The 17,629-nt window shown below is 39.8% G+C and overlaps 1 protein-coding gene across 4 annotated transcripts in view; it reads right to left on the bottom strand.

Moving 5' to 3' along the window:
* Nucleotides 1–17,221, bottom strand: part of DACH2 (dachshund family transcription factor 2) — a 302,186-nt gene extending 284,965 nt beyond the window's left edge. For 2 of the 4 annotated variants that reach the window (XM_054839711.1, XM_054839712.1), the window contains exon 1: nt 16,619–17,221. In XM_054839711.1, the coding sequence (XP_054695686.1) occupies nt 16,619–17,118 (500 nt within the window). In that variant the 5' untranslated portion in view covers nt 17,119–17,221. The remainder of the gene's footprint in view (nt 1–16,618) is intronic. The other 2 variants (XM_054839713.1, XM_054839714.1) reach the window with 1 other exon arrangement.
* Nucleotides 17,222–17,629: the final 408 nt, after the last annotated feature.

Here is a 17,629-nt window from a genome sequence, read left to right as displayed (position 1 = left end):
TTAATGAATAAGGCAGATCTTGCAAGCAAGATGTCCCTCAAACTTTCAAAACTGATAGTGTCATAAATAGTAAATCTTTTCCCACTATTTCATATATTTACTTCTAAAGGACAAGAGCTGACCGAGTGAAGGCATTTATCAGATCTGCAGAAAACAGCCCGATTTATCTTGTCTGAAAGATTGGTCTGTACCCTGCTTTTTGGGAATGTCAACCTACTGGTTATCTATGTAGTATCCTATGAATTCAAATACTCTCACGCATGAATACTTTCTCATATATTTTTACAAAGAAATTAATACATTCTCATGTGGGAATACCTGAAATTTGTTACTCTCCAGAATATTATTTTATTGATAGACTGTATACACTGTATCTTAATCATGCACAGTAAGTCCATCAATAACTGAGTAAAGGGAAAACAATAGTAACGTGTTATCAAACTCTCAGTGTTATCACTCGATACAAGAGTTCGTTTGTTGTACCTTTAGCCATAGTAATAACACACTGATAGTTTGAACCCACTGTGGGAAAATGCCTTAAGAAGGAAGATCTGCTTATAAAGGCACAACTTACACACAAAAAACCAAACAACCCAGAATCTGCTTACAAAATAGAAAACATAGAAAATCAGGCTGTAAGCTCTTTGAGAGGTCAAGGCACATTTCTTTTGTATTCATATTCTTAACATACAAATTTTTGATCAACTAAATATCTAAATTTAAGCAAGCCTCACACGTTAAAGGGAAACTTCCCAAACTACGCACAGGACATTACCAAAGAGATGGCTGTTCTCTTTAGTTGGGCACTTGCATTTTCATATTAAAAAGCAAGAGTTTTGTGGTTTTTAACCAGCAGTTAAGCATTCAAAATGAGAGACTGAGATACGTGAACAGAAGTACCTGACAGGCTCAGGACATCTAGCAGTACGATGACAAGCGCTTTTATAAAAAACAATATACAAATATATGTATTCTGTCTTTCAAACCATACTACTAGTGAAGGCAAATAAAGCCACTCGCACTACCTTGTTTACAACAACGTACCAAGTGACTCAGTTCTTGAACCTTATTAATTTAAAGTTACTATGGAACATTATGGGCAAAGATCAGACAGAAAAATGATCCTCTTAGGAAAAAGATCACTAAAGCAAGACGAGAAATAGCACAACAAGCCTTTATTATTGCTTTTTGAAGAAATACACAGATTTATCTTGTACTGCTATAGTACTTTCAGCAGTTTCATTGTCAGGTCCCATTTTCTGCTTCCTCCATTCCCCCCTTCTCCTGATTCAAAACCATCCCTTTAACACATCATTCCTAATTAGATGATTAGTGCTTGGAAGGGCAGGAGATAAGTCATTTGCATAATTTAATCATAAAAAGAAGTTAAAGATACAGATTTTGCTGTTCGTTTGTACAATTATCTTCACCGGCCTGGGGGGCTGAGATATTAATGTGATTAAACAGTATTTCTGCAAACAGGCAACTGTGTGTCCTCTATTAAAGCAGAGCTGGAGGCAAATGAAAAATTAATTTTAGAAGACAATCAATTTTATTCTACATGACTGTAATAAATAACAGCCCATCTGCAGACAAGTCATTAGGCCCTGGGAGGCTACATGTGTCACAAAGTCTAAATGACATACAAGGCCGAATTTTCCACCAAAACCAGAACGAGTAATAAATAGTCCACCAACTGCCATTCCTGTTCCAAAAGTGCATAGGATTTCCCAGAAAAATCAGGTGCCTGCATAAAGTACTAATCACTGACCACAATTTATGCTTGTACACAGCGTTCAGAAATACAGGTGCTTGGTGGTTTACTCTTCTTCATGTTTTCAGCCTCAGCTTGAGAAAGGTTAAAGCTTTTCCACCTATATTAGTGAATACCAGTAATGAACAATCCCTTGTATTTTGTGAGACTGCTACTGCTTTGAAACAGAATCAACAGGCCTTGAACAGAACTGAAGTTTCTTAGATACTAGTTTTCCCGATACTCTGCTGAAATAATTTTCAACAGTCACAAAAGAGCAAACTGATTTTAACACGTCCAAGAACTTGAATCAATAGCTACGAGAAATCAAGACTTGTCTGAATTCTACCTGCAAGAATAAATCACGAGTTGACTAAGTAGCCAAGATGCTACCTATGATACTGTAAGCTTCATGAAATGTACATGCATAAGTACGTAATATTTATCAGTTTCCTACTTTTTAAACTGTTAAGGTGCATAATTTTTTCCCACTACTCTTTACATGCAGTCACTTTCACTTAGAATATTAAATCCCTCTCCCTTGATTAAAAATAATCAAGATTAAGAGCATAATCATATTTCATATATTTGAGACTAAGTAAGGATTTTTGAGTATCAGCAGTGTACAACATATGCACAGTAACAAGTTCATAGTATTCACTTTACAGAAAATATTTTCTATTTATCACCATTGGTAAACTCTTTCCACAATGGGAAAAATGAAAATTCCTATACAAGTTTACACAAACACCCTGGAATCCCCTATTCTTGGCAAGTTTACCAGGCAGTGCAAGCATACATTTATTGACTCTTACTACTTCTAGCCCATGTAGTGTCTTTCATCAGAAGAATTCAAATATACAGATTCTTTACCTGAATGTTTTGGGGTTCCACTAAGTGCTTTCTCCATGTTTGTTTTCCATATGAGTATAGGGACTTAAAGGGGTAATTAAAATCTATCCAAATACAACATTAGCTAAATATGTAGAGGATACAACTGATTTCCTAAGGACCCTTTCATTATTCCACTTCCAAATTTGCAAGAAATGTTTCCTGGTGTGGACCAAAGTGACTTACAGATTAGTTCATGGATATGCATTCAGTTTTGATTGCTTTCTGTGCTCCTGATCCAAAACCACTGAAATCAATTGAAATACTCTGGTTCTGCAACGGTTCCATTGCAGAATTTCATCTGCAATGAGGTCAAAAGGACAAAGCAATCTCCTCCTTCACACGAGATCCAAAGCCTTCACGTTCATTCAGTCTCCTCTATAGTGTTGCATAAAAAGCTCATAGCCAAATATTAACACATTCTTTAACTGAGTTATTAACACTTAAAATACCTTCGGTGTTACATCTCCTGTACTTTTTTCTTTCTATCCCATGACTCGGTTGGGTCAGTTTCTGACCACCACTGACTGTCTGTTTTAAGACCCTCAAGAGCATCACTCCAAGACACACGAATTGAATAGAAAGACCGTCTGCTCTGAATAAGGGTGGTTGAAACTAGCATTTCAGAATAGGGCATTATGAAAAATCAATAGCAGAAAAAGGAAGTTTCCAATTTTGCCCACAGTCATATAACAGAACTAAGCAATCATCCTAAGCACTTAAATAAAAATGTTCTTTGCCCACTTATTGTCTGTAGATTTGTTTACTATCGCTCAAATTCTCATAGCGCTAGACATCAAAGAGGATTATTTTGGAAACAACATGACATCATCAAATAAACTACTTTGTGTGCATACCATGCTAAAAAAAGAGATTCTAATCAGAAAGCAGAAAAAATGAACAACAGTATCAAAAACCCCTCCAAACAAACAACTTCCCCCAAAATAGGTGTTTAGAGGTTTACAAACAAACAAAAGAATGTTTACAAGGCCAGAGGATGTACTAAACCCCTATATGAAATACAGTCAAAAATATCTTAAGGAACTTTTTAAACTTGACTTTTTTTACAAATTGAAAGACAGCTCAATGACCATTCAACACAACAAACAAAACCTGCAATTGTTGTCTACAATGGAGTGCTATTTGTGTATTTAGTTACTGTGGTGTTATTGTCAATGACAGATCAATCTAGATGAGGGGGGAAAGATGAGGCTGTGCAGCCACACTGCCACAAGTACCTGAAGGTGTCAAAAAGAAATTCCGGGGCAGAAGAGGTTGGGGGGGTGGAAATTATAATTGCAGAATAGGCACAGCAAGAAATTCTGCAATAAATTCAACGTACTCTGCACACAGCATACAGATCATCAGCTCTCCTGCAGGACTTGTAAGACGCTCTGGTCGTGTCAGCCTATTGCACACCCACTGCACACAATGCATAGCAACTTCAACCTTTCTTGGACTCCCTTGCCTGCCTGCGCAGGTGCTAAGGGCTGAATTGTTCAAGCACACTATCTGCAGTCCAGGCCTTCTAATACCCAGGAGTCCCAGACAAACACACTGCATCCGCCAACTCAGCCTCCCCATTTCTCCTTTCTTCTCCCTGTACATCAATAACTAACTCCTGTTAAGGGTTTACACTTTGTGAGACAACTTCACTGTGAGCCATCAGCAGGTGGGCATAAGACGTGGTGTGTCATGTCCTTTGGTCTTGTCTTTTTCCCCCCCCTTAAAAGCAGATGGATGAAGCACTGGCAGGACAATAACTTACAAACCACCACATCTCCTCCTGAAATCACCCACCCATCTTGGAGAACAAAGAGGCACTTCGCAACATGCAGGTAGAGGACAACCAGCATAAGCAAGGTTCCTACTTTTGTTTGGCTGACAAATATTAGAAAAGTAGTTACACAGAAACAGGCAAGCTTGTAGGTTAGGAGAAATCAATGCAACAAGACCTATCTAACTACACTTACAGATGCAATATAAAAGCAACGACCATTCAGACCATAATACAACACACTATTTAAATCAAATGCAGTGCTGGAAGAATAAGCCCCTAACCTAACTGGCTTACATGCCAGATGTAGCAGCAGAGATGCTCAACCTTGCCAGGCATTTAGCTTCCTGTTAATAGCCAAGTTTGGAAAAAACAACAAAAATAAAGAGCTTATGCTATCATAAACTTCACATGAATTGATAAAAAAAGTAAAGAGTTTCTATCTGGATCAGAATAGACCGGCGTAAGAACTCATTCACTCTGCTTATCTTCATCCAGAGAACATCCGTTCTTGAAATGTATTTATCAGTCTACTGCTGTGCTCTGAATTACTCTACAACAGTCACTGCATTGCTCAGTAAAGATGCCTACAATAAATATATCACAAAGATTTTGTTTTGTTTCCACTCCAACACATATAATGATTCTCCTAGTATAATAAGGGGTTAAATTTTTCAGTCAGTAAGATTAAAGGCTAAAATCGTAAACCTTTAAGGATGAAAACTAAGAAGATGGAACAAATAGTTGGGGAGGGGAGCGAGGGGGAAGGAGTAAAATTTTGAAGGAAGCATATTAAATAAGGCAAGATAAGTGAATGATCAAAACCCCTCTAGCTTAACATGCAAGAGAAAAGTGTTTCATGAAATTGCAAGACTGAAACTTTCTTGAGTTCCAGCAGGAAGAAACAGATTTGTTTGAACCAAAAGATCAGCTGTGCAACAAGGCAATTTATAAAAAACATAGCAGAAAGAAGTAACAGTGATTATGGTTCTGACCCGAGACAAGAAGTTTTAGTTCTCATGTATGACAGCAGGATCAATTAACCTTCCTAAGCACTTCTGACTAGGAGGGAGAGCAAGGTTTGCAGCATGTTACAGCAGTCACTCTGTCCAAACCTTTGCTGAAGGCTCCTAAAAGACGCATAGTGGCTGCGAAAGCGGAGAGCAAGGCATCAGCCCTTCCAGGCAGGTAGAGCCCGAGTCAGAACAGAGCACACTGCTGTGCCACACACACACGTGTAAGGCAGCGGGGGACCAAAAGGTACAGTGTATTTAGCAAGTCTCACGACAAGACCACGAAGCGCACTGACAGATCACTTTGTTATGCATCTTAGTTCTCTGCAACACAGCCACAACAACCTTGCAGCAGGTAACAGTGATTTCTTAATGATGAGACTCACAAGGTATTTTGAGAAGTCACCTATTGAAACATGAAGTGCTGTATAAAAAACACCAAATAAAGCCTTACAAGCCTACAAAAAACTCCACAGACCCACAAATACGTATTTCAACAAGTACATGCAACACAGAAAACACAATGCTGAGTTCATTACCTCAGGTCCTGTTTCAGTATTCATATTCGGCTCTTCACTAACCGCCAGCATTTTACTACCTTGGTCTGTTTGGGTTTTTTTGTTGGTGGTTTTGGGTTTGTTTGGGGGGTTTTTGTTTGTTTCTTTTAAAGATGTATTTTAAGTCTCATTGGAAAGACTTGACATTTTTTCCTACTTCTATTTTTCAGTATTATCTCAGAATCTTTTTAGTAAATTGCCCTCCTTCAGCACACAGCAACATTTAAAAGTACGAGGACAAGAGGCGGCAGCTCCAGAGACCTGCAGCAGGGAAGCGAGGTGCCTTCACCAACTTCACAAAAAACAACAGGGATAATGTTTCACGGACACCAGACATTTTTGGATTAACTGTTATAAAAAACAGTCTTTTAGCTACGACACAAACATTGTACTAGGCAAAAACAACTGTTACATGTGTAAGAAAAAGCATAATGCATAATATTTTAAATATACTGATTAGAAGTTCTAAATTAAACTAAAAATATTTTTTCTTCAAACTAGCTTGATCTTCTTAATTAGCAATTCTTAAATTACTGTAACATACAAGTAAGTAAATCCCCCCACTGGCACAATGTCTGTGCTAAGAGCTTTCTTACAGCCACCTTTTTTTTTTTTCTTTTCCTTTTTTTTCTTTTTTACTTACAAATATTCCTTCTCGACTAGCAGTGGGCAATAAGACAAGTCAACTCATCAGCACACACACTTATAGGATTTCAGGAAACCATTTGAGAGACAGAGAAAGCACAATCTGAACATGACATGGTTGATTCACGGAGGGTAACAACTCCCACTCTGCTCCAAGTAAGGACGAATGCAATGGCAGAGTATCCATACCGCCCTGCTTGAGCAACTTGTCGGTAGGGCAGCGACCACATCAGTGACTAGCCATGACATCTACTCACACCTTCAACAACTCCCACCTAATCCAGTCATCCCAATGAATGCCAATAAAACCTTTCTTCCACAGCACCGTTGTTTCTATACTGTAAATTGGTCGCCAAGAGAGGCTGAGTCGCCATCCTTGGAAATACTCAAAATCCGACTGGACACAGTCCTGGACAACCAACTTGAGCTGACCATGCTTAAACAGAGGAGTTGGACTAGATGATCTCAAGAGGATCCTGCCAACCTCAACCATTCTGTGATTCTGCAAAGCGCATTAAGTTTGGAACTCCACACACATACGGTGTAAAATAATTTCAATTAACTTCTTTCTTTTAAAAGAAAGTGTTCTGTTTTCATTCCACTGTCCATACTGGTTTGGAGACAGGAGAGAAAAATGACTCAAAGCTCATGGTACTTTCAGTCAGCAGAAGGCATCCCAAGCCAAAAGTTCTCTTGCCACAGACTAGACAGAAATAAAATTACATGCCGAGAATGTTACTCACATGGCTATGAGAAGAACAAAAAAAAAAAAAATTGAAGTCTTTTAGTATGGACACCAACATAGTTCATATAGCTATATAAGTTCATTTGGAAAGTTTAGATCATGCCCATAGCAAATGCAATTTAAACTAAATTTCTGGATTATTCCAAAGCCCCTCTCTTTATAGATGTGTATGCAAAACTTTCCAAAAATCAAAGTTGATTTCCATGGTTTGGAAGAGAAGCTTTGGAATAATCCAGAAATTCAGATTAAATTGCTTTACTTATGTGTTTACATTATATCAATCAATACGTGTGTGTGTATATATATTATATTTACAGGGCAGCTCAAATGTGTTATCTGATATAATATAAAAACTGTGATCACAGGAGCCTATGGCTGGGAACAACAGTGAGGAAGACTAATAACAGCGAGTGCAAAACAATGTGGAAAAATAGCATTGAGATTCTTTCAACTAAAAATCAGAGCTACCTCTGTTCAAAATACTATTAGGACTTGAATGAGTGCATCCTACCAGAGACACAAAAAAAAAAAAGTAGAGGTGGCATTCAAAAGAGTAAGCACAACCTTCTGGCACAAAGAACACTTCTGCTTCTTAGCACAGGAAACCCTTAACAGTCTTACAAGCTGGTGAGATGTATCAGGTTGAGTCTTGAATAGAATAACTGAAAGTGCACTGATGATGCAGAACATGACATATTTCAGTACATTCTAGTCATAAACAGACTAGACTGCACATACTTTTAGACCAAATAAAATAGGTAACATCTTGATTCTAAAAATATACTTTTCACCCAAAACCCCAAAGTAATTTTTTCTTTTGTTTTTCCCTATTTAACCATCAGGTATTCAAGCAAAATAATGTATTTTATAGAAGGAACGCAATCAAAAACATCCAAAATCATTACAGGAGATTACCTCAAAATTCTAGGTCTACCCTACACTTTGCATGCCACACACAACTACAGCTAGTGTTGAGGGCAACTGAACTTGTGAACTGAAGTGGAAAGAGACTTCAAAATATTTGAGATTTTCACCTAATTCACTGATACAATGCATCACAGAAGCTACCTAGTTCAAGAAGGACAGAAAACTAGTTGAATTGCTGCGAAAAAAACTGAAGGAAGGTATACTAAGGATCTTTTCAATACTTCCATTCCTATTGTACATTATAAAATACATTTCATTTCAATACTTCGGTGTCTATGTGCCAAATCCTTAACTAATACTGTCACTAGAAACCTTCAATTAATGACAATATTAATGGAGCTTTATGTAGCATAGATAATGGAACACATGCATAATATAGCTAGATACCTCAAGTTTTACACATTACTAGTAAAAAGCCCATTAATAAGAATAATCCAATAAAAGCACTGTTTGTGATGGCATTACCATACTTTTTAGTATAAGCAAAAAGAGTCTCCTTCCTAAATAACTACTAAATGCTTAGGGTTCTAACATATTGCTGCAAGCTATAATGGTTATAACTGTTAATCCAATACACCTTTTATACAAACCCATAAACACACGAGTGGAAAAATAGCACAGATGTTCATCTCTAATGCAATTTCCATTCAATTTCCTAAGTGCAGTCCCTGTGTGCAAACTAGCTTAACGTTATGTTTAGCTTGCAAATTCTTTTAATAAATAATGAATGCAATAAAACTGGTAGATCAATGGCAAGCTGAGAAATCATAAAAAAAGCCTTTTGTGCTCATGCCGTTGACGATTTCAAACTTTAATCCAGTGCCAGATCGATACTACTTTTTCTTTTTAACCCATCACATAAATAGCAGATAGACTAGATGTAGGTTAAATGCTGTTACCAGATATCAATTTCCAGAAACTTGATAAGATCAGACACAACGGCAATCGAACATTTTATACCTTAACCTATACACAACAATATACACTACGAAACATTACACTTTAAGCCACTATACAGTAAAAAAAGCAAACAGTATTCATTTCGTTTGGTTCTTACTTTTTGGGGAAGCAGCATTTGTAACTGAGTCAAGAAAGGCTCTGACACAATATATTTTAATGAGCAAAATGGGCTCAGCAGGTCAAGATGTACTGACAAGGAAATATAATCTCCCCACGCTTGCTAGTGACAATAAACTTTATACATACACAAAGCAACAACATAGCTGTGCTACCAAAAAGAAAAGAAAGCAAACAAGTATGTTTTATAGGATTTGGATATCGGAACCTTCTGGAGCAGGTATCAAAGTACATTGACTAATAGGTATCGGTGTTTCTTACAGGTTGTAGAACAGGGGGGAGAGGGGGAAACCCTATTACTAAGTCACTTTGGATAACCATGCTTCACCAAGAGGGAACAAAGATCAAAAGCGTGTAGCCCCAAGGGACAGTTCTAATATCAAGCAGGATAAATCTAAATCACTAAGAATCATTACTAACGAACGTACTTGTGCTTGGTAATGCATGTTTAATCGTAACATATAAAAATCTCGCCTTAGCCTACACCAAAGGAACACATCACAGATGGCAATAACTCTAAAGTATCCTCATTATGTTTGGTTTTGCTATTAGTGTTGTTTACATAAATAATCATTAAAATGCTGCATTTCCATCTACCAACAGGGTTTTATTACACTGATAATCACACAAAGAACTTAGAAGAGCACCTAGATGGGAACTTTCTAGGTATTTTAAAGTAATGATTTGGATCATTTTGTTCGTAACTTTATAAAATCCAAAATGACCATTTCTGGAACAGGCACAGAAAAGATTAAATATCCTACATTCAGCAAGAGCAAGACCAGACCCACATATGTAGTGCCTGTTTGACACGACCATAGACATGTAATTCTTTCAAATACAGGTTTTAAGCAAATGTGTCCCACCTTTGACGAGAAGGGCTCGGGTCCCAGAAATATTTATAAATTCTTTGCCCTTGTTCTGGCAGACTTCCACTGGCATGAAAGTGAGGGTCACCTCAGCAAAGTCAAAACGGGGACTTTACAGCACAGATTTCAACACCTTTTTAATATTGATACTGACAAACAGCTCTTACACAATGTGAATCCCAGCCTGTAAGTAATGAAATAAACAAGATAAAATTCTTCAAAACATTTCAGAATGCTCATTTTAAATATTTTCTGCAAAATTACCGCGGTAGGTTGATACTAGTTTCTCACTCTAAGGCCACAGCCATACAACAAAACATGATTTTCTAATTCAGTGATTTTTGCTGCGCTCCTCAGTTCTACCCAAGTTGATTTTCACCTGCCTTTAAAACAAATGCACACACACAAACAGAGGCTGCGTGTCCAACCGTAGCCCCAGCGTGAGAATAATTTCCCATCTACAGAGCCAGCCACTTCTGGAGGCTTTCTAAGTATAATGCTATTGCCACACATTGATATATTGGTGAAAGAAAGGCAAATATAACAATGCTAGAGCTTAAACTCATTTGAATAAACGCTGAATTTCTATTACATATATTGTTTCCTTTATCAAATTGGAACTACTGGAGCAAGAATACCAAGAATGCCAACATAAATCTAGATCTGTAACAGCCAGTTTCTCCAATTTATTCTCAGAAGCCTTAATGACAAAAAGTCAAAGTTCTTCTGTTTAGGGGAGAGATTAGGAAAAGGAACATTTGCAATAATTTCTCATGTTAAAATGAAGCATCATAGACTAAGCGATCAAGTTTAACAAAATAATTGCAACAAATCACAAAATACTATTTTATCTTCCAAAGATAAACAAGGAAGACCACAAGTGGTTTAATAAACACTAAAGCATAAAAGCCAATAAAAACTGTGTGTAGCCTACTTGGGAAATAGATCTTCATTATTCATGGCAGAGTACTTTACACTTTGTGCAATCTTTTCCAGAATTTAAAACCTTTCCATAAAGACACATTCCAGCCTCTTTTATGATTTGCGTTCCACAGGTTCTGCTCCAAGATAATGGATACCAGACTATACAGATCAGAAATTAACAGTGATCGACAACTTTTCTAACATATCTGGCACTAAATGGCAAGTAGTAACAGAACATAATAAACAAGCATTCCTATTTTCAATCTAATAGATGTTGAATCCAGACACATTTAACTTTAAAATAAAATTATTAAGAATTAAAAAAAAAGATTAAAAGCCTTACTTCAGCCTGTAATCAATTTAGACACAATGATATTCTATTTATAGCAACACTTTTAACATGTTCTAGTCTTATATTATTTATTCGGATCATTCCTATTACAATGAAATATTAATGTTGAGAAAGTGGTTACTCTATTAAGGAGCTATCCTATGTTTAGATTTTAATATTGATCTCCACTATTTTGGAATAATTAATCATTCTGTATGCAACTGTATTTGTCTGACTTTGTGTTATAATACAATCAGAAGTTTAGCATCTTCCCCACAATAACGCCATGACTAAATTTATATTTTGACCTATTCCTAAAGGCAATTTAGTTATTCCAACAGAAGGGGGAAAAGGGGATACCGCCACTTTAAAAGCTTCAATCTCTTTGACATTGCTGGCAGTGTATGGGAACATTAATGCATCTGTCATGATAACAAGCTAAGAATAACATCTAGACATCAAACCGAGCAGAGAATCCATCTGAAGTGATTCATTCAGATCTGTCTCATTGATTTATTAAACACAGGGCAACATCTGCAGCCTCACAGAGCCGCTTGGCAAAATTAATGCAAGATCAATTCAAATGGAAAAAAGTGCAAAAGAGATAAATCAAAACACAATTTGCATGCAGTTCCACAATCAGGCTTATTGGGTGCAAATGCTCAATTTCCCTCCCAAAGCAAATGAGTTTAAATGTTGTTTTATCTTTGTAGAATTGTGTGATTTGAAGTGACAGTGAAGAGTTCTGCAGGTTGAAATGGTGAAAAGAAAAAAAGGAGAAGAAATGCTTGCAAAGACCTTTTGAATATGCAACAAGAATATCATTAATACCTAATTGTTTAGCTTTTTTGTCTTTGCCACAAAAACACAGTATTTTTCAGTTGCAGAAGTCTCAGTAGAAAATTACATATGTATTATGCATATACACATGCAGGAAACATACAAATACTGCATTTTGGAGGAAAAGCATGTTACACTTCAAATGGGAAGTTCTATTGCTATGAAAAAAGAAGGGAATTTTTTTCAAGGCTTCTCCAGATTAGATGTGATTCTGATGAAAATATTCAAGTATTTTAGTAGTTTTGAACAAGCATAGACTTTCAAGATGTTCCTAAAAGAGGGATTTTTTTTTTTCAAAAGTATAATTAATCTGCTCAGAAAGTGGCGAAAGTCCTTTCTGCATCTCAAGTAGAATCCACTGTGCTAGCGATCTCTCTCGAGAATGTTTTAAGTGAGTCTCCTCTCCAAGGAAGAAAAGGAAACTGAGAAATTGATCTTCTTTTTTGTTATTAACATGCTACCACCTCCAAAATTCACAAGTTTAGTCTGAATGCATACTAAATATTTACTTAGTCAAGGAAGTTTATGTAATCAGATGTCCAGATTTAAAAATCAATATACAAGGCAGCTCTGTGCAGTCCTACATGACTGGATTGCTTTAATTATAATCTCGACATCATTCTCCTAATAAAAGACAGAGTATTGCTGACTATAGGGTAGCTTTTAATAGACAACATGACTAGACCTTCATTATCTCATAAAATAAAATGCCTGCATTTACTGCTTAAATTCATTTCTAAAGCCTTTTATTGTTTGTGAATAGCCAAAGTAATACAAAATATTAGCTTAACTGGATACTTTAAATCATGAGAAACAGGCCATGTACTAAAACGCTGTCTTCTGGGAAGTATTCTTACTATCACTGAAAAATCCAGACCAACGCTATGCTTTTTCAGTAGCCAACAGCCTCCATCAAATAGAGAAACCCTGTAGAATAGGTTATGATCGTACTCATATAATCTCAATTTTAAGGACTGATCTATTTACCATCATAAAAGTGTTCTCAGTACAATTTTAAATTTCATTTTTAAATAAGACCTCATTATTGTTTTCTATTTTAAGTGTTATGCTTTACTACTAAAATTAAGCATATATCCATAATTTAAATAATCTTCTAAAGTATTACAAATTAGCAACTAAATTTTGTAAATATGTTGTACTCACTATTCACTTGAAGATGGTACCTGTAATGAAATGAACGGTTAGTTTCATTTTACAAACCGTGCTTCCAAATTAGATTACATGATGATGGCTAGCGACAGTCAAAGTTAGGAACATTTTGTTTACAGGTGAATGAAAATTATACATTACTGTTTAAAAAAATACAAAGGTCAAAGATGCTACATATATGTAACTAGTGTTACATAGACAGAACATAAACATACAAAAAAACTTTTGCTTACAGGTATATTTCTCTGCAGCCCTTATGAGCTCTGTAGACAAGCTCAACAAAAAAAAAAAGCAACAGAGTAAGCAGGAGAGGCAGAATTTCTTTTTTTCATGTATATATAATTGATGGTTTACATTCCAATTAAAAAAATAATTGAAAGCATACACAAACATAAGAGATGTTGACTTTTAAAAGTCAACTAACGTTGAAAACATTGATAGCCAACATTTCTTATTGCTTTTTCTGGTAGCTCTTGAGTTTCATGCATACGGTATTTCTACAGTATTTACATATATATTAAAAAAAAATCTATAAATTAAAAAATATATATTACAAAAGCAATGCATAATATTCTGATTTGAAAGTAAAGCTTGAGTCATGCAGTGGAACAATACTTATCAAAGGGTTTGCTTCTAATAGATCACATTTTTTTCAAGACTTTACTTCCCAGGTACAGAACCTAAATGCTATATGTATAGCTGTAACAGTTCCACCGCATTTTATTTGGTACCATGCACTGCAGTGGTTCCCAGGTCACTTCACAGCAAACAAAAATTAGATCACTCTATTCAGCTATTTTTATCCAACATTCTGTCCCATTAAGTATGGGCTGTTCAAGGAAAAAATCTGTAAATAAAATGACATTTTAAGCATTCAATCAGCATGATGGAATACACTTAACATTGCTCAGTTACAATACTTGAGCAAAGTTTTGTGTGTGCTGATAACACTTATGCGTTACACCTGAAACCGTGAATGCAAAATACGTTGCTATCAGTAGGTTAGTCAAACCAGTGGCATTTTCAAGAGATATAAACAAAGGCTGAGTGATGTTTCAATAAATGAGAAACATTTTAGGAAATGCTATTCCTGAACAGGTAAAAATACATAGTGTTTTCATAACTGGGCAGGAAGAGCTTGTGCTTACGCACGTGTTGAACGTACTTTCTGAGTTGAGAGCTTTGACTCCATTCAGGCGTGTTTCTGCCCTGTTAGATCCCCCCTCAACAGTGCTCTTGCCACATCTTCAGTCTTTGACCAGGTCTTCGTTCCACTGACTGCTCCTTTCAGACCCTCTCAGAGCATCACTCGGCTCCTCACAGCTCCCCTGGCCTCCCTTCTCAGCTGCTCCTTGCATTACTTATTCCCTTACTCTATCGGGGCCATAAGTCTTTGTCAAAGGAGGAAAAAAAAAAAGTTGTGAAATACAAGCTTTAAACACTTAACACTTTGGCATTTCTGGATCTTAAATTATTGGTTGTAAGAGAGCAGAAATCATCAGATTGCATCTAAAGGATGTATCATCAAATCGGATCCCGTATTTCCCTAAGGAAAAACTTTGTCACGGTCACAGAAATTAAAAAGACTTATTTCTTTAACGGTCAACTTTCATGCTAGTCGAGTTTCAGAAATATTTCAGAGAGCATTTACACATTAAATCTGTCCCTTTGTAATCTTACATTATTCAAACGCATTAGTCTCAGACCTTACTTATAACACCCATCATTTTAATAAGGCAGTAGTTGTGATGTCACAGAGGTACTCGACATGGAAATAAACAGGCAGCAGGAGAAGATGTTACAGAAACGGAACACAAGCACGAGAAAAAGCACATACTTCAAATAAAGATAGGTAGGAGTTGAGTGCAAGCATCTCTAAAATGTCACCCTTAAGGTAAAATAATTTGAAACAAAACAAATACTGCAGTTCAAAAATGGACGTCCGGTCTGCTCCTGCTTAAACTCACAGCAGCGAGAACAGGATCAGGCCCCAAATTAGCGCGCACTTAAGGTGCAATTAAGAAAACCCCACCCAACACGTTCAGCGCTGAGCAGTTCGAAATAGTGACACAAAAACCAAAGTTATAAATATTTGCATGCTGCAAGTCAGATATCGCACTCAAAGCTCTCTTTAACAACCTCCGTGAAGAAAGTTTCCTGCCAGACAGAGAGCAGGAGCACATTGAAATGCAAATGTTTCTGCAGAGGTATCTCACGAACTGCTAAACTAGGTAATGTCATCTCCAAGCACCCTGCCTTACATCCGACCCCGCTGCACTATGGATTTCTATTAAGCCTCGAGAGTGTTTTTGTGTTTATTAGATCATTATCATTTCTAAAGGCAACAGCTATGAGGTCACAAGCCAGGATTATAACCCCAAGTACGAAGGACCCAGCAGGGATCTCCCATGAATACAACTCGCTCTGGGCTTAGTGATTTAAGCACGACAGGGCAAGGGCTACGGCCACACCAGACGTCTTGATTGCACGACGTAAAATTATTCCGGAACGATGCCGAGCAACAGTTTGCCCGTGAGCTGCCCAGCCTCCCCCGGCGGGCATCAGCCAGCCGGCCGGCCGGCCGGGAGCGGGTGCCGCGCCGCAGCCTGCGCTCACCCTCTCGGGAGCGAGGGATCCTGAGGAGAACTGAAAGTTTCAGCGGAAGAAAAATAAGGGAGAAAACTTTTGGGGTTTGGTGCTTTGTTTTCTTTTTAAGAGTGTATACGGGAACTATCAGCTTTCCCTGCTCGGGGAAAAGTTTGAGGACCGGCGCGCGGAATCGCCCCGCTGCTCGGCGGTCCCAGCCAGCTCGGGGGGCCGGAGGGATCCTGCAAAGTTGTCCATGTCGGCACCGCCGCGGTGCTCGCCTCCCCCGCCGACGCCACCGCACCTCAGCCCCGCTCCCCAAGGCAGCGCCCAGGCCCGGCCCGGGGCTCCCCCGCGCAGGGCGGCAGGTCGCTCCCCACCCCCCCCCCTCACAGCGGGAACCCGCGGGGCTCGGAGAGGGGACGGGACCCGGCGCCCCCCCACCCCCAGTACAGCTCCCCGCGGGCCGCCGGCCCCCAGCGGCCGGAGGAAGAGCAAAGTTTTGTGGCTCACCTCGCGTTGGTGCAGTCGTTGTACAAAGTTTCGAAGTCCTTCCTGGTGATGAGCTTGCAGCGGTTGACGCCGGGCTGGATGGCCCCCAGCCCCCGCAGGATGCGGACCTGCTCCACCGTGCACACCACGGGCGATATATCCAGCCGCTTCAGCTTGGTGTAGACCGTGTGCAGCCCTCCCACCAGGTGCTTGAGGAAGAGATCAAAGACCTGCGGCAGGCAGATCAGCTCCTGCCCCTCCACGAGGAACGAGGCTACCTTCACCCCGTGCAGGTCGACCATCTTACACTCGTTGCCGCCGCCCCCGCCACCGCCGCCACTACCGCCGCCCGCGCCGGCCCCGCCGCTGCCGGCGGAGAGGAAACTGTTGACGAGGCTGTTGGTGAGGCGCGGGGACTCCGCAGGGCTGGAGTACAGCGGGTCCGCCCGGAACAAGCCCGCCGAGCCCCCCGCGCCGCCGCTGGAAGTTGCGGCGATGACGGGCGGCGCGGAGACAGCCATGGCCAGCCCGGCTCCCGCCGCCGCTCGCCTCAGCCCCGCTCCCCTCGCGCGCACTCTCGCCGCGCTCTTTGCGGTACTACTAAAAACAGAGCCGCGCGCCCGCCCTCCCACACGCAGCGGCCGCCGCCAGCCGCGCGCCCAGACCCCTCCCCAGCGCCGCCGGGGTGGAAGAGTGACAGCGCCCTCCAGCCAATGCGCCCCGCCCGCCTCCAGCGCGGCCTCGGCGAGTGGCTGCTGGCGGCGGGGCGGGGCAGCGCCGGCCGCAGCACCTGGGCCGCGGGGCGTGAGGCGGCCGGGCAGGGGCGAGGCGGCTGGCAGGAGTAAGCGGGTGCCGGCTCCGCGCGTGGGCGTCTGAGGAGAGCCCGGCCGGGTCGCGCGTCTCCCGGGCTGCCGAAAACTCCCTCCCTGCGCCGCGGGGTAGGAAAGTTTCTGTGGGCTCTCCCTGGGCCGTGAGGGGATCCCGCGGGCGCGGCCCCGGCGCTCGGAGGGAAATGAGGGGGAGGCTGGGGCC

The sequence above is a fragment of the Grus americana genome, chromosome 12, assembly GCF_028858705.1.
Source record: "Grus americana isolate bGruAme1 chromosome 12, bGruAme1.mat, whole genome shotgun sequence".
In the NCBI taxonomy this organism is placed as follows: domain Eukaryota; kingdom Metazoa; phylum Chordata; class Aves; order Gruiformes; family Gruidae; genus Grus; species Grus americana.
The sequence above is the reverse complement of the archived record's forward strand: the minus strand, read 5'-3'. Positions and strand labels throughout refer to the sequence as shown.